The sequence below is a fragment of the Charadrius vociferus genome, unplaced genomic scaffold (genome assembly GCF_000708025.1).
Source record: "Charadrius vociferus isolate BGI_N301 unplaced genomic scaffold, ASM70802v2 scaffold477, whole genome shotgun sequence".
Lineage (NCBI taxonomy): Eukaryota > Metazoa > Chordata > Aves > Charadriiformes > Charadriidae > Charadrius > Charadrius vociferus.
In genome coordinates, this window is record NW_009649449.1 from 4,038,457 (window position 1) to 4,065,039 (window position 26,583).

The 26,583-nt window shown below is 41.0% G+C and overlaps 1 protein-coding gene across 1 annotated transcript in view; it reads left to right on the forward strand.

Moving 5' to 3' along the window:
- Positions 1-762: 762 nt before the first annotated feature.
- The window catches only part of SKI (SKI proto-oncogene), a 114,115-nt gene continuing 88,294 nt past the window's right edge, over positions 763-26,583 (forward strand). The window contains exon 1 of the mRNA XM_009889614.1: positions 763-1,878. Coding sequence (XP_009887916.1) covers positions 967-1,878 — 912 coding nt within the window. The 5' untranslated portion in view covers positions 763-966. The remainder of the gene's footprint in view (positions 1,879-26,583) is intronic.

Sequence of the window (26,583 nt, forward strand, 5' to 3'; positions counted from 1 at the left end):
GGGGAGGCGGCCGCTGTTCCTGGAAGAGCCCGGCCTGGGGAGTTGGTCACATTCTTGGCTGGGATTCAATGACTGAGGCAGACACCAACAAACAGAGGGGGGGAGGAGGAGGAGGAGGAGGAGTGAGGGAGGCTGAGCCAGCCTGCATTAGCTCAGCTCTCAGGCACTCTCAGTCTCTGCTGGAAAGAGGAGCTGGGAGGATGTGCGCTCTGTTACCGCGGCTCCCCACGGCACGCCGAGAAGACCGAGAGAAATAAGGGAAGAAAGGCGAACCGAGAGACGAGGAGTCCTCCCAGATCAATCTGAGGGACCACGAGGGGAAAGGGAGCCTGCTTATCGCCCGTCGAAGCCCCCGCGCCGTTTTGGAAGTGCCAGAGATTTGGGCCTTTTCCTTTTCTTCTGCGTTGTTCCCTTCCACAGACCAAGCTTTCTTCCTCCTGCTTTTTACTTGCCTCCCCCGCGCCTTCCTTTCGGTGGATATGGACAGAAGGGTGATTACTGCAGAGAAGCAGCAGCCGCCAGAACATATTTGAGCCCCTGGTTCTCGGAGCGTGGCACAGACTTTTTGTATTTCTGTGGGTGGCGTGTGTGTGTGAGTGTGTGTGTGTGGTGGAAGTGTGGGAGGCGGGATTGGTTTGCCTGCGGGGTTGGCTGAGGGGGTGAGTGCTCGGATGAAGACCTCTTTTTGGCTTGACTCTGTGCCTCGTCGGGGCAGCTTGGAGACTTGGAGGTTTTGAAATTGTAACCAATCAAGAGAAAAGAAAGAAGAGAAAGACACGCATACAAAAGGATTTATTTCCTATTCGTTAGTGGATTGTTAAACCTGAGTGGGAAGGAGAAAAAAACAAGGGTGGGTTGTTTTATTTTTTCTTAAAAAAAAAAATAAAAATCCCTTAAGTGGATTTGTACCAGGGTGGAAGATAACTGGGGATTTTTGTTGTTTGTTTTGGGAATAGAAACTAAAAAATGGAGACTGTAAGTAGAAGCAGCTTCCAGCCTCATCCAGGACTGCAGAAGACCTTGGAACAGTTTCATCTGAGCTCTATGAGCTCTCTGGGTGGCCCTGCTGCTTTCTCAGCACGATGGGCACAGGAGATGTACAAGAAAGACAATGGCAAAGACCCAGCAGAACCCGTACTGCATCTGCCCCCTATCCAGCCACCTCCGGTGATGCCTGGTCCCTTCTTCATGCCCTCGGACAGATCTACAGAGAGGTGCGAGACCATCCTGGAAGGGGAAACCATCTCCTGCTTCGTGGTGGGTGGAGAAAAGCGGCTTTGCTTGCCCCAGATCCTGAACTCGGTGCTCAGGGACTTCTCCCTGCAGCAGATTAATTCGGTGTGTGATGAGCTACATATTTACTGCTCCAGATGCACTGCTGACCAGCTGGAAATCCTCAAAGTCATGGGCATCCTGCCCTTCTCCGCTCCTTCCTGCGGGCTCATCACTAAAACTGATGCTGAGAGGCTTTGTAACGCCCTGCTTTATGGTGGCACCTATCCTCCCCACTGCAAGAAGGAATTCTCTAGCACGATTGAGCTGGAGCTTACAGAGAAGAGCTTCAAGGTGTATCATGAGTGCTTTGGGAAGTGTAAGGGACTCTTGGTACCAGAGCTTTACAGTAACCCTAGCGCAGCCTGCATCCAGTGTTTGGACTGCAGGCTTATGTACCCACCTCACAAATTTGTGGTCCACTCTCACAAATCTCTGGAAAACAGGACTTGCCACTGGGGCTTTGACTCTGCAAACTGGAGATCCTATATCCTCCTCAGCCAGGATTACACTGGGAAAGAGGAGAAAGCTAGACTGGGCCAGCTCTTAGATGAAATGAAAGAAAAATTTGACTATAACAACAAATACAAGAGGAAAGCCCCCAGGGTAAGTGATGCCTTTAATTTTAAAGGGGGTGGGGGGAGAAAGAGAAAAGGAATTTTCTGTAATTTCGGTGACTTCTACTGATACATCCAATTTGTTACCAGCTGCTTTTCCTTTGAGTCATTTAGCAACCTAATCGTGTTCTTAATTCTCACCACGTGTGTGTTAATGTAGACGAGCAGTGTTTGAGATGGCACCTTTTTTCCTCTGGTTGTGTTCTGATCGTGGTAGTTGGAGTTTGTTTAAATTATATATGTGGGTTTGCATATCTTATTCTGCAGGGAACCTGATCTTTGAAACCCATCACACTACCCCAGACTTTAGCAGGAACTGTGATTTTTGGGTCTTGTAGAGCTTCAGTTAGGGGTCAAGACAAGAAAGAAACCAGAAAAAAGTAACAGTTACTGATCACTCGAGGCGCAAATATATACAATTTTCTGCTCGACTGCATGCCACCAGGAATGGAGGTGGGGGCTAAATTGTCTAAATGTTTGCACTGAAATAAAATGTGGCTGCTGAGAAAAAATCCTGACAGTAATGCAGGTTACTGGTGTTCAGATTAAGTGCGTGGAACATGAATGGAGAAGTCCCTGCTTTTAGAGTATCCCTGTGGAGTCTGAATCTCCCGACCAGACAGGCTTTTGTATATTGGATTATGTATACATTCAGTAAATGAATCTGTGTAGAGCCAGCTGCAGCAGCTTCTTAGGGTATGCCATGCCGTGCTGAGCCAGACAGCTAAAGCACATTTTTTTTAGGTGTCTTTTGTTTTTCTTTGAGTCTGAGCAGCCTTTAGATCCCAGAATCCCTGGTGTGTGGGTGGGAGGCTGCCTTGGCATCTGGCTCCAGTTCTGATCAATGGGCAGCAGTGCCACAAGGCCTTGAGGACTTGCTTACAGACACCAGGACGTCTGGCTCGCTGGCGGTGGTGCAGTTGGCTGTGGGATGAGCAATTCACTTCCCGCTCCTTGCCCCCCCCCCAGTACAAGGTTAAAACAAACTCTTGCCTACTGAGTTGTACGCTGCAGATTTGTTGGTCAGATTCTGCCTCATCTGTTGGAGATTTCTGAACTTTTCTTTGGTTTTATGTGTCTGGAGTGGAAGGGCAATGACACAAGCCTCAAAAAGAGAAGCAACATTTAAAGCCCACTGAGAATGTTCAGTAAAATTCTTAATTAACTTACCAAATACCTGTTTAAAGGGACAGACATACACAGACTTAAATGAAGCTTTTATTATAAAAAAAAAAAGCAAGAAAAATACCCAAACAAAACCCAGGGTTTCTAAAACACCCTGTACCAACAATGCAGTAATTCCTACAGCCAGCCTGAGAGGCCTAGTTAACCCATTTAATTCGCCTCTGCGGTTTTTGATGAAGGAGTAGAGTCTCACTCGTTCAAGTTGCAGTTTCTCCCTGGTCTTGTGCTTAGCCCCTGCTCCATCCTTGTCCTCACTCCTCCTTTTCCTCCCGCTTGAGTGTCAGAACCGCTGTGACAAAGCTAGGCTGTAATGAGCCACATTATCTCCGTGGTTGGAGGTGGATGTGTTTTTAATGGCTTGTCTATTCTCTGTCAGTCATGTGCTAAGATGGAACGGTGGGGTAGATGTATATGAATGTCTGTGAGAGGAGAATACGGCTCTGAAAGTATAAGCATTTTTCATGTGGGGAAATTAATTTTCTAGGGCACGCTTCGTTTGGGAAGCAGAATTAAGAAATCTCCACATTCTTGCTCCAGAAAGGTACTGTGTCCCTGGCTTGGTTGTTTCCAGAGTTTAATTAAAATGAATGTTAGTAGAAGTGTGCTTTCCTTTTCTTACAAGGCTTTTATGGCATTCTGTTGGGTTGTATGATTTATCCAACACCCCAGGTGAGGTTGCAGGTGGAGAACAAGAAAAGACTTTTTGCTGACCCTTTAATAAGTCTTAGTTCAGAACATGGCAAGCATTCTTCCCCCAGCCTCTAAAATCTGCGCGCAGCACTTCTTGCAGAGTGAGTTCAAGATACCTAATAGTGTATGCCAAAAATTATGTAAGGAAGCTGTGGCCATCTATTTCTCAGAAAATTTTGCCAAAATTCCATCATCATAAAATTTTAAGTCTCCTGCATAGCTTCATTTGGCAGGTGGCAGAGTTTGATAGGGAGGCACAGAGTGGTAAGCGTGTGCCTAGATGATGGGGTAGAGGAAAAAAAGAACGCTTTATTATACATCCTATGCAGAACTGGGCTTAAGTTTCAAGGCTTTTGAGCTGTCCTGAGCACTCTTCTGTTAATGTGGTGCAGTCTTGAGGAGCCCCTGGCAGTGCTGGCAGTTTTGTATGCTTATCCTTCCTTTTTCTGAAGTCTTTTTCCATTGGGCTTAGCCAACGGATATCATATGCTAAGGTCATTTGTGTTGTAGCAGTGTGTGCAGATAATTACGGAGAGATTTAATCAGGCTCTAAGATTGGTAGACTGTGGCCAGGGGCGAGTAACATAGGAGTAAAGTTTAGAAGCCTAGTAAGGAAATGAAAGGATGGTCCCAGGTCTGCCTCTGTGTGTTTGTGTTAATTACTGTCAGTCTGTGTAGGTTTTGTGTGTCTGTTGGGCTCTGTCTGTCTGTCTCTGGATGAAAGGGTGAAGCATATGTGTCTTTGTGGTGGTCTTCCTTTTTGATGTAGATCTCTGCATAGCTTTGTTCTGTTTTATACAGACGTGGTTGTGTGGGTAGTGTGCCATAATTTGCTGTGTCAGATATTCGGTCTTCTACTTGCAAGAGTGGGCTTTTTGTCAGTTTTCTGATGTACTTATTTGTGTATGTGTGTGTACACATTGTGTTGTGTTTTCCCTGGGGCTCTGTTAGTGTGTTGGTAGCATGGGATGCATATGACCATTTTGATGGTTGTTTAAGCAGCAGTGAGGTTTTTTTGACCTTTTGGTGTATCTTCATGAGGTTTATGTGATGAGGTATGTAGATTTCTGCCAGCACAGCTCTGCCTTTTAAGGGTCTGACTTAAACGGAGGAGCTGGGTTGGCACAAGCCCCCGTTGCAGATTTAGCATACTGGCAAAACTGCCTTTTTTTTCCTGTGTCCCCGTCCCCCCCCATTTCCCTTTGTGTGGTTTTAAAATATTGCTACAAGGCGTAGCTTTACCTTGATACTTCATTCCCAACACATATTTCTATATGCATGAAGTATCCATTGTGCATATCTATGTGTCTCTATCGAGAGGTGGATACATACATGCAGATATATTGTCTCTCAGTCAGCCTGGTTGGTTGAACAAGGTGTGTGTTGCCTAGTCTTGCCAGTTGCAGAAGAAGCTTTTGTCTAGGTCTGTATGAAGTCAGCAAAGGGTCCTAACCAAAAACTGGAAGAAGTGATGATGGTTGAAACGCCCACTAGAGCAGGAACCATAGAGGCCTCAGCCACGTTCCTTATTCTCTTCTAAAATTTTGATTTTTTTAGAAGAAGGTTCATCCTCCTGTTCATCCTTGGATGAGTGGTTGACCTCCCATAAGCTTCTCCACCTTCCTGCTGTTTCCAAAAGCTCTTTCTTTTCTTGAGCCATATGATAACTTCTCCATTGTCCTTTGTTTGTATCCTTCACTGCGTTTTCCACCTTCTGCACGCTCGTGGCAGGTTTTCTGCGCTGTTTTCTCTCTGGTCTTTCAAAATCTCCATGCATCGACACAGCTTTTATTTGAGCGGGTGTCCTATTTCCCTACCTGTTTCTCACTTCATCCACCATTACTGGCATGGAGCACAGCCATTACATTCGGGGGTATTTCTAGAAATCTGAAATGTGAATAATCTGACAGTGTTGCAAAACAGGGTCCTAGAAATCCATCACAGTGCCAAAGCCTTTTTCTTGAGCTCAGCACTGGTGCATGTTGAGTGCTCACTTGCTGGTATAGATAGGACTTTGGTGTGTCTCTCACGCTCTCTTTCTGCTTCTGTGTGACTGACAGCTCTCTGGTTTCTTAACATCAGTATGCCTCCACTATGATTGAATTAGTTCAAAAAGCAGGCCTGAAGGCTTCGGTTGCTATTTCCAGTATAGGAGGGTGGGTTTGACTCTCTTCTTTTGAACCCTTTTTTTTTCTTTTTTAAATATTGAACCGAGCAACGTTTGACAGTGCTTTCATATTTCCTACCTGTGTGCCAGACATCTGTACTTTTAGCAAAACTTCACTTTTAGTATGTGATCAGACACTAAGAGAATAAGAGAGCTTTCCTTGCACACGTGTGAACACACCCACACACGCTAGCACTGCAGTGTTCCCACGGTTCAAGTCCCAGCAGCACTTCTATGAAGTAGCTGGAAGCTAGAAGCGGCATTCTGGGTACTGACACACAAATGAGCACATAAGGCCTCCCACTTTATTTCACAATGCCTACCAACCCAGCGCTGCCACAACATGCAGCTTTCTCAGCTGGAGCGAGGTTTAGCCAGGTCAAGTGTGCAGCCAAATCAAAGAACAAAAATTGCTGAAAGTGAAATAGCGCTGTACTGACTGAGTTGTAGGGTAGCTGTGGACTTCTAGGTGCTGTGCTGTGCTTTATGGCCACCTGAAATGCTGCAGTAGTCGAGCTAGAGTGTGTATCTTTCTGTATCCTTAACTCCTCCCTCCTGGCAGCAGTAATCTTCTTTATTTGTTAATAATATATATCCCACAGTAGGTATAGTAGAGAGATTCTGAATTTATTCACAGGCAGTGATGTTCAGACCGCTGGATGGATTGATTCTGTTTGGTACAAACTGACTTGATAAATACTCTTGGAAAATTCTGCCTAAGAACTGAGGGTTCAGTTGCTTTTCCATGGAACAATGAAGTAATTGTTCTCTTACCTAATGCTCAGGAATTATATTAGAGATTCTCCAGTAAAAATTTGGAAGTCCCTGAAACAAAAATGTTGAAGTCTTGAGGCAGTAGTTTAGTTCAGAATCCTTCTACAGCTTTAAAGTTCAACTTCAAAAATGATACCACACTTAAACAAAATCCTGTGTACCTGGGGAGATGTCAGTGTTTAAGCAGACATCAGCATTTTTTTCCCAAGCATGCAAAGTTTTACAGATGTTGTAGATCAAGAACAAAGAAGCAGGTACGTGCATGTGTGTTAGACAAAGAATATGCTGCAAATAATGATCTAATGATGTTGAGTCAACTATGGCTCTCTGTTGCCCCAGAATAGTTCCTAAGTTCCTGAATTCAGTCCTCCTGAATTAGGGAGGGAATTATATGCAATCTCTTCTTTTGAAAATCACTGCCGAAGACATTTAAACATCTGCCTCTCCCTTCATTGTCTGAGCTGTCTCACTTGCCTCTCCATTGCTCTGGTTTCGGGCTTGGGCGTATATTCTGCCCAAACAGTAGCATGCTTTGAAGATGCATGTAAACACAGTTTATTTTTTGGATGTGTTAGGAGCCTAACACCTGGTCTCTGCCAGGGTATGAACACGGTTATCACTCGCTTGAGCTGACTGACCAATGAGGGTGTGTTTTCACTTGCTGAGAGGCGCGTTTAGATCAGTGTTGTAAAAGCATCTGGAGGCGTCTGTATGAGGCTGCTCGGAGCATGTCTAGACAACGCAGCGGTTAAAGTTCTGGCAGCCACTTGTACCTTATCTACACCTTCCTTGATTCTCAATGCTGCTAGAACATGGGGAACTTTGGGGCTATGTCTGGGTGGTTGAGCCCAAGCAAGATTTGGGTATCTAAAGAGATGCATTGTCCATTCTTGCTGAAAACTCGTGTTATTTTCATCTATTAGCAAAGTTACTTTGCCAAAAGTGAGGGTTTTGAATAGTACTGACTACAGTAAGGAGTGGGCTGGCTGCCTGTTACTGGTGATAACTGATGATTGGAACTCACATTGCTGGCTTAGCTGGCCAAACTGCTTTGCCATCGCACAAAGAATTGTGTCTCAATGTGTGCAGTACTTTACTGAGAAAACATATTTGAGTTCTGACATGTACGGCTGTGTTTTGGGTTTTTTTTTTTAAAAAGTGAACTTTGAACTTGACACTGTAACTCTTACTTAAAGGGAACTATCATGGAACAGTTACGCTAAGTACAACAGTGGGTTCTTGGAAACAAATTAGACCTTAGACAAAAGTAACTTAGACTGAATTGTGGAGAATCTATCGATGGAATACTGTCAATTACTAGGCTAATCTATTTTAGCTGAGTGGCCATAGAGCACTTAATTCAAATTGATCTTGAAGTACAGGAAGCATTACTTTAAAATGTAGTAATATAGCATCTTTTTGTTTTTAAATTTTTCAATTATAGTATGTGTGTTAATGATACATTTTATTAGATAATATCTAATTTGTTTGCATATGCTTTCTGAATCTGGGTAACATACTCTAATAAATCTGCACCACTTCTTTTAATGCTATTCCACTCTGTCTCTAATACAGTCAGTATGTGTTCTTGGAAAATGATTACAGAGAAACAAGTTTGCTCTGAGAAGATGTGCTCTGGTCCCTTACCTTCCTCATTTACACCTTGCGTAATCTTGTATGTCTTTTACATTTCATTGTCAGTGTAGAGATTGAAACTCACATTATTACTAAAATCACCTGTTCCCATATCTTCTGGAACATACGAGGTTAATTTGAAGGTTTGGGGCTTTGGGGCTAGTTCTACAGTTCTCACTCAAGGAATCAGCCGGCATAGTAATTGGAACCAGTTCACCCACAAACCACAGAAGACTTGTATATGTGTCAGACTTCTTCCTGTGTGTTGACTGGCAGCGCTTGCAGTCATAGAGTAGAGGGACAGATTCTGAACTAGAATATACTGGTGTTGAGACAAAGTAGCTTCGCTAAGTTTGTGGCCTTACCTGGTATTTACAGGACTGTGCTAAAGCTGAGAGCAGAACCTGTAGTTCTGCTACTGCAGTATTTTTATTTTGCTCATTAACGAGGTTTTGGCTTCATAGACGTTTGGTGCTCTGATCCTGTCAGATCTTACGGAATGGGGCAATAGTTTCTGCAACTGGGAGCTGGCTTCAGACTGAAAGGATTCTGTCTGCTGGTGGCTACATGCAAGATTGGGTTTTAAGGTTGCAGTAGATCTCTAACAGGGTGGATTTTTTTATTCCTGTATTTAGGATTTGTCAATTTTTTAAATTTTATTTTATTTTTTTACTGATGAGGAAGTACGCCTAAAGCTGGGATAAGGGCCAGCCTTTTTTTCTGATGCAAATTCAAGGACCATAAGCTTGGCCTCCAAATTGTATCAGGTGCAGTTCTTTGAGTGTGCCTATTTTGTCGGTGTTGGGCAAGCCTGCTGGCTCGTGGAGATTGGCCCCTCTGCACTGAGCCAATTATTTTGCTTTGACTTTTGGCTGGATGAGGTAACAAAACCACTGATACAAATTCAAGCTCTGATCCTGTCAGTGTTTCATGGACAGAGCTCTTCTGGAAGCCAATGGGAATTCCCATGTGTGGAGCTCTTATCATTGGCTCCATCTATGGTTTGGTTGCTCTCACGTAAAATTTGGCTTCTCCAAGTGGTGGATGCATATTAAAACAACCCGATAAGCTGCATAGTCATATGTTCTGCTAAATGAGACGGGTCCTGCCACCCTTACTCATGCTAAGTAGTCTTTACTTGTTTTAACAGTCTTATTTAAAAAGTCAGGGGAAATGTACATGAGAATAGAGATTGTATGTATATGTAAAAATTGCAGCATCATTCTGTATACTGGAGATAAACATGAGAGGAGCTAATCAATAACTTGGTTTCTGGCTTTGTTGTTTATTGATTTATGTACTGTTACCTTTGCACATGCTTTGTAGAAAATGTGACTTTTCTGTTTGGTTTTCTGTTTTGTGGGTGGGGTTTTTTTGTGGGTTTTTTTGTTTGTTTGTTTTTAAATTGAAGCTGTTTCTGTTTTGGTATAAGAATCAGTTGCATTGGAAGCACAGAAATTTCTTAGGCTTTAAGGATTAAAAGCAGCAACGTTAACAAAATAAGATACAGCCTAGTGCTTGTCTTTTGGTACAGAAGATGTCAGTGATGTATTCAGAAGACATGTACCCCTGTGCTTTGTTCTTCATCCTCTGTTCAGTCAATGGTATTATTTTATAGAATAAGGTCATTGACTTGGATTGCTTCTTGGTTTCTCAACCCTTTTCACCAGCCAGTTTGTGTAATGTCTGTCTGAAACATTGAGTAAGGGCATTGAAATAGCAGACAGGATATCAAGTGTTAGGAAGTCTGGGTTAAGTATAACAGACAGTTCTGGCTGGTGAAAGGGGAGCAGCCCCTTGAGCTTGGTTACAGTCCAGTCTCTGTGGAAACCGCGGACTCTGGTCTTTGCGTCCCTGTTACAGATTTTCTCCTCTGTTCCCTCCACACCCATATAATTAATTGTGTGTGGGTGCACCTCTTTTCTAGAAATGTGTCTTCCTTGTTTCTTAGTGGTGCAGAATTGTATGTAATAATGTCTCTTTCTAAGCATTACATAAGTTGAAGATGATTTCTCCACTGGGAGAATTATGCAAGTTTAAACTGAAATGTATTTAGAAAGCTTTTATGTGTGTGTTTTCTGACTCGCGATGCAGAGGGTGATTTATTTGCATCCTTAATTGGACAACATCTGCTAGGGTTGGAAGAAAAACCGTTTCATATCTTTTCACTGTCATAGCCTGCATTTTTATGAAGTCCCCTGCCCCCTCCCTGCCTTACCTGTGTCGCAGGCTCTGGTCCTTCACGCCCAAGTAGAATCAGCCGGGCACTCTTCTGGCGAGGGGTCTGTAGAATTTTTAATGCATATCTGCGTTAGTGTTATGTGCCAGTGGTACTGTTAAAATCAGCAATAATACCACCTTTTTTCTTCCAATCTTTAGATATTTTCCTTTTATAAAAATTTGTTGCCTTTATTACCATTAAACAGAAGATAATGAGGGTGAGCCTTCCCAATTCTGTCAGTGAAGAAAAAGTGCCTGAAATATTTCTGTAATGCCGCTCTTAGTAATCTCTGACCATCTAGTAAAAACTTCCTGCTGCTTTTCAGCAAAATTAAGCTGTTTCGTGTCGCTTAACACAGGAGAAGAAAGCTACTGCAGTCAAGTGCGTTTATTGAACTTGAAGAAGCCAAAGTAACTTCTTGCTTAAATGTGAGCTTCTGGATGAGGCTATTTGTGTGCCTGTCCTGCAGTCCGAAATCTGCCAGCTGACCTGTGCACACAACCCGTATTGATTCCAGTGGGGGAGCTGCACAGATCTAAAGAGCTGTCCGTGCAGGTCAGATGGCAGAAATGGGATCATGATAGTAATTTTATTTCTATTATTATGTAATACTGGAGTGCTGTGTATCTTGGACTGCATACATAATGCTTGTAGGTGCTGTTTTCAGCATCTAGCTAACAAAATGAATTCTGCTGAGTATTGAAAAATACAGGTTACACAGGGATCCTGCTGCTTACTAAAACAGAGATTGTAGTAGTACCAATTCGAAGCAGTGAATTACTTTAAATAATTAAAAAGCCCTCTGTAAGTATTAAATTTCTCTAAGTCCTATATTTTTTGCAAAGTATCTTTAAAAAAAAAAAGCAGCAAACTCAAATCCTCAACATCGTTCAGGTTTACATATTTATAGCAGTAAAATAAGTCTTATAGCTTGTATACAGTGCAATGGGCTACAAAGGCAGAAAATACACACTATTAAGGCTACAATATGGTCTGATTTCAGTAACCTTCATTGATTTAATGGATTTCAGATTTACACTTATGTTATTAAGAACTTCTCGTCAAATTATATGTTAAGCATGCTTTCCTAAAGTGCCATCGTTCCACAGATGAGAAATTTATCTGAGTTGAAAGATAATGGAGTGTCATTCAAGAGAAAAAAAAAAAAAGGAGAAGAATTTGCCATTCTTAACTCCCCACTAGCAGTTTCAGTTTATTCAGTGGGTGTGAATTGTCTCACCCATGCTGGTATGATTTAGAAATATTCCTTTGAAATAAATGTATTTAGAGTGGTGCAGAGCTGCTGTGAGAAGTAAATCAGATTCAAAAGATTACCGACTGCAGCATTAGATCCATTATTGATACTTCTTTGTTCCCATTCATTCACTAATAAGAAACATGCCATAGAATGAGTCCTTGCACTAATATATCCAAATATCTAGTTTTGTTTGGCTTTTTGCCTCTTCCTTTTTTTTTTTTGCCACAACAGTGTAGTTTTTTGCAAAACCGGTGAAGCCAAATAATCTTTGGACCATGCTCAGCAGTAGATAGTGATATAAGTGCTGAAGTGGTGTCAAGTGCGCTATTATCCTATTCAGTGGGTATGTAGAACTACTGTTCAAAGGCCTTGGCCCTCACAGCATAGCAAATTAGTAGTTCCTTTACTAAGAACCTAATTTCTAGAAACATATTTATGTGAAAATCTTTTTTTATAGTGGATTCATTGATCCTTCTTTAGCCCTGTTGATGCTAGAGCAAAGATTGTGTGTGTGTGACATAACTAAATTCTGAAGGAAAACCAAATTATTTTTATTATGACATAATTTTATATTTTAATTTCTATATTTTTTCTTTGCATTCGCACAATTTTATATAGTAAAATTAGTGATTTGGAGGGAGAAAGGGGTAGAGGGAGTTGGTGGTGCTGTATCTACTATTTGCTCGTATTTACCATTTGACTTGCATCATTATTTATAGCATTGTTTAACTTGTCCGTGTGTCTTTTAAGTAAATTTAGTCTTTTTGCAGTTTTTTTTTAACAATTAATGTAGCTGTGATGAGGCTTGAATGAATATTATCTGCACACCTGTTTAATATTAAAGATCAGGCATTCAGTGCTTTGTGGCTTTAGCTTGAAATTCAAGTTGCTTTGAGTCATCCCTTTCGTCTTTTGTTTGGGTGGAAAAAAGGAGTGGCAGTAAACGGCCTGCAGCTAAGAAATGAAAGAGTTGAATTAGGTTTTAGAAATGTTAGTCTTGGCATTTGGGACATTTGCATTTGTACAGATCTTCACGCTTCGCTTTATTTTGAGTTTAGCAGTTCAGTGCTCAGGATGAAAAATGTTACATATCTTTTTCCCAGTTCGGTGACACATGCATACTGGGCTGGGAGAGTAGGTAGGAGCTGGAGTATGAGCTGTGGTTTCACGTTTCGATCAGATTACTAGCAATAGTGGCCTATGGATTATTGCCTCACCTGTAGTTTCTGTGCTGCGGTGCACAACTGACTCAGTTTTTTTTTCTGACAGCAGCTTCCAATTCTATGAACGAGAGGACAGTCCACTCTCTAAAAACCAAAATGAGTCAATGAGACATAAATTAGTAAGAAAGAATTGCAGTGTTCTCTTTGTTTCAGTTGATTTTGGTTTAGTTTGTAAAGCTTCATCAGTTCAAGTGTAGCTATAGGAGAGGCTATAAGTAGCCCAAACGGAGTGGACAGCGTGTGGGGAAGTTAACAGCAGGAATATCTTCCCCTGGTGTCATTGCTGAGTATTGTGTAAACCACCGTAGCTTTTGTTACATTACTACTGAATTGCTTTAGTGTGTAGAGTTATAGCTATGTATTTATAGCTGTGTAGATGAGGTTTAACTTTTACCATTATAGAAAAGAGATACTATTTTAAATGACTGTGGTCTAGACCTTGAGGGTCTTTAATCAGCTTATTTTGCCTGGCGTGCGGTAAGAATAATCCGTTTGACATCAGTGTCGTCGTGCTGTCATGCAGTCCGTGCCAGGAACTGATTCAAGTACATGGAAGAAATAGGAGCGTCTTTGAAAAAGACCCTGAATAATCGGACCTTACGCCTTGCTTTAATTCAGGGAAAGTCATTGAGGCAACGTTTCGCTCTGTGGTTTGACTTCAGTCAAGTCAATGGACTTGATCCAAGTTTATCAAAATGTATCTTAGAGTGGAAATCGCTTGTCATAGCTTCTGAATGTAGCCGGATTTAATTCACTGGTTATAATTTGAGAGTCAAATTCTGCTGAGATCTTACAGGTGAAAATTCAGAGTAATGGGATTTCGGTGGAGATTGTGTTTTCAGAAGTCTATTTCTACATTTAAATTCTACTCTTAAAAATTTATGTGCAAATTTATAATTTAAGTTTCTAAACATTTATCACATTTGCCCTCGTTAGCTGGACTAATTTATTGCTGCAGTTTTCTTTTATTATAATTTGATTTTATTTCAGTAGAGTCACACTAATGAAACTTCATATATTCCTTTGTTTCTAAGAGGGATGTTCATTCATGGTCTCCTTAACGAGCAGCTGGATCCCATCTTGACAGATGTGAAAACCCTTTCATTGAAGTTGCTGTATTTTTTGTATGTGTGGTTTTTTTTCTTAAAAAAAAGAAAATATCTTTTATTAATTAGACCCCCCTCCCTTTTGAGTGTTTTTACTCCCTCAGTCAAAATGATAATCCCTTGTGTCATCAGAATTAATTGCTGCAGACAGTTTGGATGTCACAAAATGAGCATTAGGTCTCAGGGAAGAGAACTATGGAGATACATGGATCCTGTTTCAAACAAATTTCTTAACTAAGAAAAGGTTGCTTGATTTTTGTTTTCATTTTAAAAACAGAAACAAATTTTGCTTTAGATTATAATTGCAAAGTAACAATTGACTTGGTCCAAATTCACCTCGCTAAATCTACCTCAGTAATCATGTAAAAGATTCTCCAAACTGGCTTTCTGTAATTTCTGTTTTGGCAGGGGAGAACTGCAGTTCTGTGGGTTATAACACTGTAGGGCCAAAACTGAATTGCTACCCTGGAAAAACCTTTTATATGACTGGCATGGCAGATCCGTGTCCTAAAGTAGTAGTTTGCAGAAGTAAGTTCGTAATTACCAGCTCAGTTGCTTCTCTTCCTGCTGTTTGGGACACACTGGTAGCTTTTTTTTTTTTTTTTGGTGGTGGTGGTGTTTTTGTTGTTTGGTTTGGTGTTGGTGAGGTTTTTTTGGTTTGTTGTTTGGGTTTTTTTTTTTTTTTTTCTCCAAGCTCCTTCTGTAGGCTTCTTGCCCGAGTGCATCTTGGGATTTCCCTTTTGCTGAATGAGCTGCTTGTTTGAGAGGGAGGAAGTAAGGTTCCTTCTGGATTAGGAGGGAATGGGGGTGGAGGGTGGGGAAATGTCCTGTTTCATATGCAAAGCACACTGAACTGGAAAAAAAAAAAAAAAAAGGCAAAAAAACCCACCCCAAAACCATGAAAACCTTTTAACAAAACCATCCATGTCACAGACTGGCAGAGCAGCTGCTGGCTTTGTTAGGGAGAATATTAATGTTTCAAAGACTTAACCTTTAAAAAATGAGATAAAGAATGGATTTTTTTTTTTTAAGATTAAAGTTGAGGTAAAAATAAAATCACTTTATCAATATTTGTGAATGTAATGTGCTGTCAACTGATGTGATACCAACTTCCACAACAGTCATGAGCTCACTGAGATACGTTGTTATGTTCTACCCTCTTCTTTCTGAGATTTGAAGGTAAAAATGGCACTGATTGTTCAGTTGCTCACATCAGTATTAGCTGTGTGTAATTTGATTGCAGTTAAGTTTCTCCTGCTTGGCCTAATAAGTGATCTAGCAAAGGAAAAAAGTAGCTTTTCCAATCTTAACGTAATGTTGCTTCAGCTGGGAGCAGTAAAATCTGTGCAACAAATGAGTCCACTGTTGAAAATGTCTCTTTTTTTTTTTTTCTACATCAGTGATTGTTCATCAGAATCAGATGGGAAAGTTTCCTTAACACTCAAAAAGTATGGAGGGCAACTATACTTCACTCAGTTGTTTACAGTCCTCACTCCCCTTCCTGGTCAGGTCAGCAGTTTAAGGTAAAAAAACCAACCAAACAAAAAACCAAACCCATTGTATATGTCTCTAAAGATATCATAATAATGATTAGTGTTAAATCCTGTTTAATGTATAGTACAGATGCAGCCCCCCCAGCTCTTATCATTTTATTATGCAGTCTTATTTGTTGAAGCAAATACTAATGCAGAGCGTTACACTGGTTTAAGGCTGCAGTGTCTCTGTTGTAGTTGATGGTGGTGTAGAAGTGGTATCAGCATCATCTACATCAGCACGAATGATATGAGGCTGACCCTGTGGCCATTCTAGTTGCTGTTTTTAAGATTGTAGTGTCTGCCTGTGTCTGTTAAGCAGCCTGAAACAATGAGTCCATTTTACGTTGTGGGGAGGTTGTGTTCTTCACTCTGAATTGTTATCCACTTAAATAAAAAAATCATAATCTGGCATCCTTGGAGCAGGGCTTTTGACAGACTAGTTTCATCCTGCACACTTTATGTCATTTATGAACAATGTAGCTGGCAGATAATTGCATGTTTTCCTTGACTCTATTTGATCTTGGAGTCAAAGTTTTTTTTCTGCTACAGGTCTGGAAGTTTTCTCAAACCTTTCTTTAAATTCATGCTAAGTTTAGTGGCAGAGAGGGGCAGATATTTATACTTTTTCTCCTACTGTTATTGAAATGAAGGTATTTGATTTTATTTTGTTTTTTTAAAAAGCAGAAATGGATTCTGTTGGACATAAACCCATTTTTGAGAGTAACTGAGAGCTGTGTATGCGAGCAGACAGTAGTGATCACAGGTTGCAGTAGGGGAGTAGTTAGTGTTGATATAAAACACTTGCTGAAGTTCTGAATATTACTATTGGAATAGTAACTGATTGGGATCAGTTGTGTTCTGATGTTCTTCACAGAAAAATGTTGAAAATCTCAGTTGAAAATTTCTATTTCATTCAGAAACTGTCATTGCTTTTTCTTATTACCTGTAGTTTATTTTACTTAGCTGCTTTCTGCACAAGGAAGCGCTTGTGTAATGCCCAAGCCATTCCCATTCCTCACTGAATGATATGCAAATCTAGTCAATTAAGCAGGGGGGATTTAATTAGCAGTTTAAGTTCATGTGTGAAGTGTCTTGCCTTAATTACTTAACAGTTTTGTTGCAAATTTGCTAAGGTTTTTTTTCCCACAGAACTATCAAAACTGTGATTTTTTTTTTTTTTTGTAACATTTTCAAATGCTGAGTATTGCCCTGTGTGTTTGACCTTTGTACTGCTTCTGTGTGTATGCGTCCCTCTATAAAGCTCTTTTCGAAGCTGTGGGGACAAAGCAAAACTATGTTTATTGTCTCAGAGTAGAACAATACATTAAAAAAAAAATATTAAGGATTTTTGTACTTAAAATTTGGAGTGAAGGGCCATTTATTTGTTGTTCTCTGTAGCCAGATGACACCATTATAGTAGTATCTATGTAATGGCCTAATATGGTTATCATGCGTTATATTAAATGGTTGCTGTTCCATATTCTGTCTGGAGAATTTGCTTTTCTACACCACTGCAGAATGTCAGTGTGTTGCTTTGTCAGTGGGGTTGCAGTGATGCAAGTAACTCAATATTGATGCAAACAAGAAGACTTTTGTGCTGGTGTAAACGTGGTGGGTTTTGTTTCACACCTTCTCATTTGGAGTATCTGAGCATGTGAGAGTGGCACCATTTAATTCTGTGATACTCGGGCGGCTGTCCCTGCCATTCTGATTTGTGTATCGGGCTGGTGCTGTCTTGTGGCCTTGTGCTTGGTTTCTTAAAACATTAAGGGTGGGAAAATGTGCTATGGAACGATGTGGTATCACGCATTACTGTATCACCACTCATAAAATATATACATCAAGATTGTAGGACAGATTATCAATTGCTGTAGCTTCATATCTTATTACTTCTCAGTTTTATAGTGACGGTTGCTTTGTATTCTTGACCTGATAACCAAAGCAAGAAGACTATTTTTGAGAAAATACTTTGTTCAAATGGCCCCCTATGATTTTTTGTATAGGGAAATCACAAGAAAAATACTTTGAGTTCAAATGGTCTCCGTAGTCTGGCTCAGGACCATCTGATTTAAAACATCTAGACTCCAGCTAGGTGTTGGTTCCTCTGTTTCTCCCTTTCTCTCTTTAATTCCCCCCTTTCCCTGCCCCCAATGTGAGAATCTCTGGGAATAGTAGAATTAAGGCAAAAACTAGGAGGCAGAGGAAATGAGATTAATTTCTATAAATTCCTCCCTTAATAACCCCAAATCACATTTGAATGTATCCCAGGACAGATACGAGTATGTGACCCCCTCTTCTTCTGGCTCAGCACAGCAGATGGTGTAGCTACTAAGATTCCTGGCACATTGCAATTTTTAGTATAACTGGGTGCAGTTCTGCTGTTTTGATATCCATTTTCATCAACAAATAGTATTTATCCCTATGATAGCAGATACATCAAAGCCAGATATGAATTGCAAAGCAAAGTTTATCATCTGTTGTCATTCAGGCATGCTGGCTGCAGAGAAGAACCTGGCTAACTTTCATGCGCTTAGCCTGTAGGTATTTCTCTCTTCCCCGCTCCCTGCCTCCCTCCTGAAGCTGCCAAATACCAGGATGCCACTATAAATGCATGCGGACAAATAGGAATGATAACGCGTGAAAGGTCTGTAGGATGTTTAGCCATGAAGCACCATGCTATAATGCAGCATTTGGTTTGGAAGTTGCTGGTTTTGTACAGAGAGCTTTCCCTGGCCTCCCAGCTGCGTTATTTTAAATGTTACTCTTTACATGAAAGCTCAGAGAAATGGCTGCCTCCTGTGTCTATTTTGAAGTATCTCTAGGCAGTAGTCAGCTGGTAAGTGAAGGGGTGTAAGAGTTTCGATAGTCTGCTTGCATTGTATGCCGATGTTACGTATGCCAGTCTGCCATTATTCAGAAGAAACGAAGCTTGCTTCTGGGGGCAGCTGCAGTATGCAGTCAGTGATCCCGTGGTTCATAAAGGACCCCGTTCTCGTTATGGTCAACCACTGCTTGTTTCTGCAGTTTGAAGATGACACAATAGGAATACTTGGGATGTCAGGGGAGAAGAGTGTTGGGTGGCAGGATGCTGAGCAGGGTTTGCCTAAATGAACACTCGGGAGTACACTGGTGTTATCTGGCTTCACCAGTAGTTTCTTAGGATGGTAAGTAGTGTGGCTTTTATGGTAGAAGGGTTTTTATTGCAGCCTGACTCCATTGCTGTAGGACTGAGCCATCGTGAACTCTGATACATTGAAGATCCTTTCTCTGATGGACTGAAAGTGTCCATCTGCTTATGTCTCATAGCAATATGCTGATTGTGATTCCTTTTACTGCTTGTTGGCTCCAGTTTTGGATCGGTGCATGTGGGCATGCACATGTGTGGAGGAAAGGCTGGGGAGGAACAAGAGCAACGTTTGCACTTACGGTCCACTGCACCACAGATTTACAGGTATTACGCAGTGATTATTTTAAAGGATCTGTTCTTTAGGATCTGAAGTAACTTTTTGATTTTCCATCAGTGCAGTTAGAAATTTTGCTCATTTATCTTCCACAACACACAGACTGCCTTTAACTTCACAGTGTAGTTAACGGCGTAGTAGTGACATCCTTAGTTTAAAGCTTTTAGCCTTGAAAATGGGGTTTCTACCAACCAGGAGATTGAGACACATGGATAAGAAAGTACTGCATTAGTTCTAGTGACTAGTTCTCCCATCTGTGCATCTTGTAGAGTATAGGTTTTAAATAATTTAATGCACAGATTACAGTCTGCAGTAGCAGTGTTCTTAGAATCACTTTAGTCAGCAGACATCCAGTCTGGGCAAAAGGCTAGGACGCTCCCGTTTCCTTCAGGTCCTTTGATTAAAGGATCCTGTTTGAAGATTTACTATAGAACCATATGATGCGAAATTCATCCTATTAATAATTCTCTTTATGAAAACAGAAGAAACACTTCTAAACCAGAACTTCTCATTTCATATAGCTGCTTTTTGTAATTTGCTTTTGTGAAACAAAGCTATGCTGGAAAGAAAGAAAAAAAACCCTACACTTCTTACACTTAGGATTTCAGTCTTTGCTGTGTCTCCACCCCCCCGACCCCAAATATTAGTGGAAATGTCAAAGAATAGTGTAACACAAAATACTTCTCCCCTTCCACAGAGTTGCAGTACATTTTATATAATCCTGTTAAGGTCTTGCCTGCTTATGGCAATATAAGGGGATCAAGAAAGCAAAAGTTAACAAAAAACATGGAGTCAACTGACCTGTTTGGTTTCCAAATAGAAGTGTAAATGCTGTGATTCAGAATTTTCATTTTACTTTTGAATATCATACCCCTTCTAAAAATGTAATAATAAATAACATCCACCTTTTAATTGGATGTGTTCATTCCTTCATTTTTCCTGTGCTAGGTTCTGGAGGCACTTTCTTCAAATTTATTATTGTTATTATTAATCTTATTAAGATCCCGCATTGGTGCAAGGATATTTTTAAATAGAATTTCTTTCCAGTTCAGCCAGGGCAACTCTTTTGTTGAACCTTCTTTTGGATAGTGTTCCCATGTGCTGCGAAGGCTCTGACACATGACCTCGTTCCACATAGAAAATCCTAAATGTCCTGCCCCTTGCCAAACCTATCACAAAACTACCCATCACCCCCTTTTCAGGATCCCAGATGGTAAATAGCAGCAGGAGGTGAAAGGGGAGCTTTGTCTCCATTCTGAGTCCTGTTTTAAGTATTCTGTGTCTGTCTGTATCCCTCTGCTTTTCCCACTCTGCCCATAAATTAGCAAGCCAGCTTTTCTGACAAGGGAAGACAAAATGTCCATAAGCTGCAGTAGCATCACCTACTCAAGATAATGTTTTTGAACGGTATTCAGTTTCATTTTATCTGATTGTGATCTCTCTTCGTTTGGGCAGAACTTCTGTCTGACCTGCTCACTACAATATTTAGGGAAATGCAGCTTTTACCAAATATCAGGCTGTGATTTATAATTTCTGTGGCACCTTCAAAGAAAGTAAGTTGCCTTATGTTGAAGTTTACCTACACCCTGGGTGGTTGAGCTCCGATTATTAAAAAAAAAACAAAACAAACCAAACAAAACCCCAACCCCTAAACCAAAAAAACCTGCTACAAAGATATGCTTGTCTTGTTCTACTGTGTTTATAAAGTCAAAGTTGGAGGAGGAGCAGCAGTTCCTGCTGGATGGGGTGCTGTGGGAGCAGCTGGCTTTATGAGTGTATAAAGGGATTTATCAGCCGGGCAGTGAAAGGAGCGGGGATATGGTCAGTGGATACAGCAACACAGATGGAGTTGCCATGCAAATCTGTGACCAATTTCAGAAGCTGTGCCTGGCTCCTAGGATTCACCAAGCAGCTTATTGTCTCTGCACGCTCCTCCCGTGGAGTTCCCCTAAGTAGCAACAATTTCCGCTTACTTTGTGCAGGAAAGATGATGCGGGCTGTTGTGCAGGAGGGCAGTTCTGTAGTATGAACTGCGCGGGTGTTGCTTCTGGAATAGTCTTGGGCAGTGTCTGTGTGTATTCAGGTGATAGCTAGGTATTCGTGATTGGGTTTGGTAGGTATGAAGGATAAGTAAAATTTATACATTGATCATCTCTCAAATTGAGGTATCAAATCCAAGTAAACATACAAGAATAGGAAACTCGGTCACTTTTTTGCCATGCTCTTTGCACTTTTCATAGTATATGGCTCCAGTGGCTTCTATTAAGAAACACTGATTTATGCTGGCTGAGTATATGTCCCTGTTTTGTCGGGGACAGGTTGTTTGGTTTTCCTTAATTAAGACCCTCCTTTCTCCTTAGCCCCTGATATTTCCAAAACCACCCTGCATTCATCCCAAACCTGGAATCTGGCACCTTTGTGAGTGTGAGATTAGTCTTTCCTCTGACCTGGGCTGCAGCTGAAGTAATGACTTTCCAGTTTCAGCTGATTGGAAATCAGAGACTGGTGAACTGAAATACTGAAGACTTAATGAATTCCCTGGATTCCCTGGTGGTTTTTTTGGTACATCTTTATTTTAAACTGCTCAATATTAATGAGGAAAGGGGAGTGGGAGTGCAAGGCCTGTTTACTGTCTAGTACTTGAAAGGGGTATTCTTTTTTGTTTGTTTGTTTCATTTTATGTTGCAAATATTGTTGTAGAAATCCTGTGTGGTTGCCAAGTTCCTACCTAGCCTTTGGATGCCAAGTGATTGTCAGCCGGGAAGCTGCTGGGAGGGATTTAAAGCAATATTGCCTCTTTTTCAAATGTGGCACTCAAACCAAGAGTGAATACAGCTTTGACCGTTTTTTTTAATGAGCCTTGATTTTTAAGTGATGAGAAGGGTTATGAGGAAGAGAGAGGAGAGCTCACATGTCTTTTGCTGTTTTCTGGGTAAGAATACTCTGCTTTCCACATTGTAAGTTAATTAGCACGGGTTTTTTCCTCCTCTGTGTTTCTCCTGACCTGTAATTCTATGTATAGTCATCAAGTAAAATAGATCTGATGGGCTCAGTTCTGACACGTTGTGTTTTGACAGCATATTTTGTTCATACTGAGTCAATACTTTTGAAGCCGTAGTTGCTTGGTCACTTTAATTTGACATATACCTAGTTGCTGCCAAAACTCCTTTTGGTTTCTGCCCTAACACCAGCCTACTGTTCCTGTCACCTTCTTTGACTGTCACTAGTGCTTTTATGGCTTCACAATGTGCAATAACTCACCAGGGAATCAATCTGCCTGAAAATTAGTCATTATATAAGGGAGAGTCACAAAAATTAACTGAACGAATGTGCTGTTGAGTGTACAGAAAAAGCAGGTCAGGGTTGGTTGGTTGGTTTGTTCGCTGGCATTACGTATTATTATTTGAGATTGCCGAAGGTATGAAAGTTTCAGTTAAAAGTATGGTTTACACGTTGGTGCTTTATCCTAAAACGAAACAATATAAGGAACAGATAGCAATGGTGGGAGTGTGAATTAGATAGAATTGAATAGCACTTCTTCAGCCCTAGCTTGTGTAATTTTGATAAACTTTTGTGTAGTAGATGTGGCTGCGAAAGATTAGGTCACTATCTTTTCTTTAACACCTTATTAGGCTGTTGCTCTAAACCATGAGCTTCTGGGAATGCATTTTTCATATTTTTTTTAGAAAGGCTTTTGATGGATGAAGCTGTAAAATGAATAGAAATAGTGTCTCCCTCTTCCTTTTTCCTCCTACTCAACGCTCACACACAGTCAGCCCTGGGGTCTTTTCTTTCTGTGTGGTTGGCAGAACAGAGAAAGAGAGAGAGAGGAGGAGACTGTCTGGGCCCCTAGTGCTGTCACGAGAAGAATAGCGGTGCTGTTACCGCTAAATCTAAAGGGACAAGCTTGTATATGTATGCTGCAGCAGCCAGCGGGCTGAATTAGTGGCATTTAGGCACTGCTAAGAGGCTAATTGAGTCACTGGTACTTGCTGATTAAACCAGCAAATCCAATAATGTATGGATGTGCATGTTTGTGTTTGGTTCTATGCTCTCTGAAAAATAAGCGTGCTAGGTTTCCTTTAACCCTTTCCATTTTCGTCGTTACTCAGTAGCTTAAGGAATACCAAAGCATCTAAATAAATTTTTTGGGGACATCTGTCTTTCTTTCTTCCATTCTTTTCCTCCTGCTCTGTGCAGTGAGATTGGATGAGAAGGCATTAAAACAGTTCCATTACCGATTGCTGAACTCTACAAGTTTTTAAAATGCTGTCTTAAGTCAGCCTTTGGTTTAATATGGGATAATCCGAATTGTGAGGTGACAGAAGGTGAAGAACTGAAGCCATCCATGATGGATGATGCATCCATGCCACGCAGGTATGACAAATGAAGCCTGTGTTGGAATTTTGGTTGGCGTCCATCTCGAACCGCTCCACCTTTCTCAGAATTGTGTTAGTAATGCACAGGTGGTGGTTGCACCACTGCTTCTGAACGTCTAATCTGGTAAATGCATAAACAACTCAACTGTCATATATAATGATGAGGATTATAATGTAGGTAAAGAGAAAATTCTAGTTTTGAGTGGGTTGTAAGGGGAGTACATCGAGACTTTGTAAAGCTGACCTAAGCTTTAATACACCCTTGCAATATATTTTCTAATCCATTGTCACTCCTGAAATCTGCCCACAGGCAGGCCCCGCTTTGCTTTTGCTCGCAGTGGTTGTTACAATGATTGTGGCTTGATTGACTTTAGTAGAATTATTCCTAATTTACAGCACTCTAACTGGAAAGCAGAATTAGATTCCTGTGTTTTTCTTTGAAGTGCTCTCAGGGAGGCTGTTGTGCTGAGGGCATATTGCTTTCAGTGATTCTTTTTAATTTTGTTTTTAACGTTTGAGAAGAATAAGACGCCTCTCAATCTAAACCAGAAGGACATGTATGAAAAAATAGTAAGACTCATAGAGGCGAATGGTGGGTTCAGAACCTTGTGAGTCATTGCAGAGAGATTGACAGTTTGGGAACAAGAACGCGGAGGAGTGAGGATGGGATGCTCAGGGGCTGATGAGATAAGGGAATCTATAGAATGTCAGCAGAGGGGTCAGCAGCAGCGTGCATCTCATTCCAGAGTTAAACTCGGGCATTGGGAAATGGCATTCCTTGATGGCAAACACAATCTGACAGTTCTCAGCTAGCTACAGTATTCACCTCCTCCTCCTTCCTCCCTTCCCCCCAACTGCATATCAGTGGGTGCTTTGGAGATCATGTCTGTTCTTGCCTTCAAAGCAGCAACAAGAAAATATTTAAAGCCACAAGCACACCTTAGAAGCTTTGCAGGGTAATTCAGGTTAGCAAGAAATTGATGTACTTTAAAAATTGCGTCCCTCTTCGGGCAGCTCAGTTCTTGGGGCGGTCAATCTGTTTTATCTCCTTTTCACACAAAGGTTTACTATGTATGTAGCACTTCACGTCTGTCTTTCTTCCTCTTCTTTCTTTCTTTCTTTCTTTCTTTCTTTCTTTCTTCTTTTGGTGTATGTGAAAGAATTTCCTTCTGTTTGTGGGCAAGCCTGAACTGGATCAGCTCCTGGAATTAACTGCACAGGAGTTAATTCATTCCTCCTCTGAAATTACTTAGGGTTTGCTAGGTATAACTTGTTCAGGGGTGGTGGGGAAGGAACTGTCCTCCCCTTGTTATTATCAAAGGTGCAGGGAGGTAATACTGCTTTAGTGGGTAGGGCAGAAGTTTGAGTCAAGAGAACTTTTTTTATAGTCCCAGCTCTTGACACCATTTAACTGGGTGACCTTGGGCAGGTTACTTCACTTCTCTGTGGAACAGGACTAACAGTGTTTACCTCCCTGCCCAACAGGAGTGTTAAGAGAACTTTTGTGAAGCATTTTACATATATATAGGATTGTATTATTGCTGAGAATTACTGTTTCTTTCTGAATATGTATGAGAGGTGCTAAGACATTTCCTCACCTTGGCCTTCACACACAACTCGTCACAGGCTTGTGGTTGCTCTCGATTTAGGTAGTAGAAGAGACAAGGAGTGTTGTCCTCAGAAGCTGTTGACATCCTCAGAAGAGAAAGTGGCAAGCCCAGTTTCTCCTTCTCTAATTAGCACTGTGTTAAATGAAAAATATATTTATTCTGAGTATGCAGACCTTTTGGCAGCATTTTGGGGATGGGGGGCCTAGGAAGGCTCCTGTCAAACTAAGTATGTATTATTTTTCTGTAGACCTTTTTGTGAGATCCTGCAATACAGTTCTTATTGCTGAGGGAGAAAGAGAGAACTAATGGTGAAACATTGTGCTATAGTTTTATTTTTGAATCCTGACAACTGAGCTTTGACAGGGGAATCAACAGCACAGAGACCCAAGGGAAGGTTGCACAAGCACTGTCTCCAGGGTGTCACTCTTGTGGCGTCAAGGAAAACTTCCTCTTTTAATCAATACTGCAGTGCAGCTGTGCTGCTTTGAAAGAGTGGTCATAGCTGGGAGGGTTTCCAATTTGAAAAGGAAAGAAGGATGTGATTCTCATCTCATTTGATCTTTTACACAGAGCAGAAAAAGGGCAAGAACATTGTAAGGGAGACCATAGCAGACCTGTGTTGTTGAGGGAGAGTTTTCTTTGGCAGAAAGTGAAAAATACGGACTTAAGCTTGCCTTATATGCTCTTCTTGCAAACTTCAGTGTGCTGAGGATGGAAATGTGACTCGGAGTGACTTGATATGGCCATCACCTTAGTTTGAACTACTGCACTGATTTGTAGTAGTGCTGGTGCCCATACAGCCGAACACTGGTTATTTTATCATGCATACGTGTTCCCAGATGCCATGTGAAAAACTAGTGAATTTTTTTGTTAAGGTTTTATGTATGTTATTCTTGAGCTCTGCCAGTATTTCATTGTTTCAGTTGTCCTGTCTATTTAAAAAAAAAAAAACCACAAACAAAAAACCGGGGAAAAAGCCTTTTTGCATTGAGTTGTTGTAGGGACTTCATGTTTGAATTGAAGTTGTTGTCAGACAGACATACGTGAGTACCAAGTGCTTTACGATAAATGTTCCAGCCTTGTAGTTTCTAGGTCTTCTCAGGTGACAGAGTCAGTTGTATGACAGCTATCAGATAACATCTGTCCCTGCTCATAGCCAGCAATCAGATTTTAGTCTACTGTGTTGGCAAGTTTAGGTCGGATGGAGACCTGTCAAAAAGCTGTAATCTGAATAAACAACTGTGCTTCCTCCTATTCTGACGTTTTTTCGTTCATGCTTTTTGGCCAGGGTGGTAACACTCATTTCTAAAATCTGATTGTATTCACTGCACACATTGTGGGCATAATGAATTAAAAAGTGAACTTGTGACATGAAGAAGAAACATGAACTGGTGTAGAATGGATTAAGCATCACTGTTGTTTGTCTCAGTTTGTTAGAAATTTCTAGAAT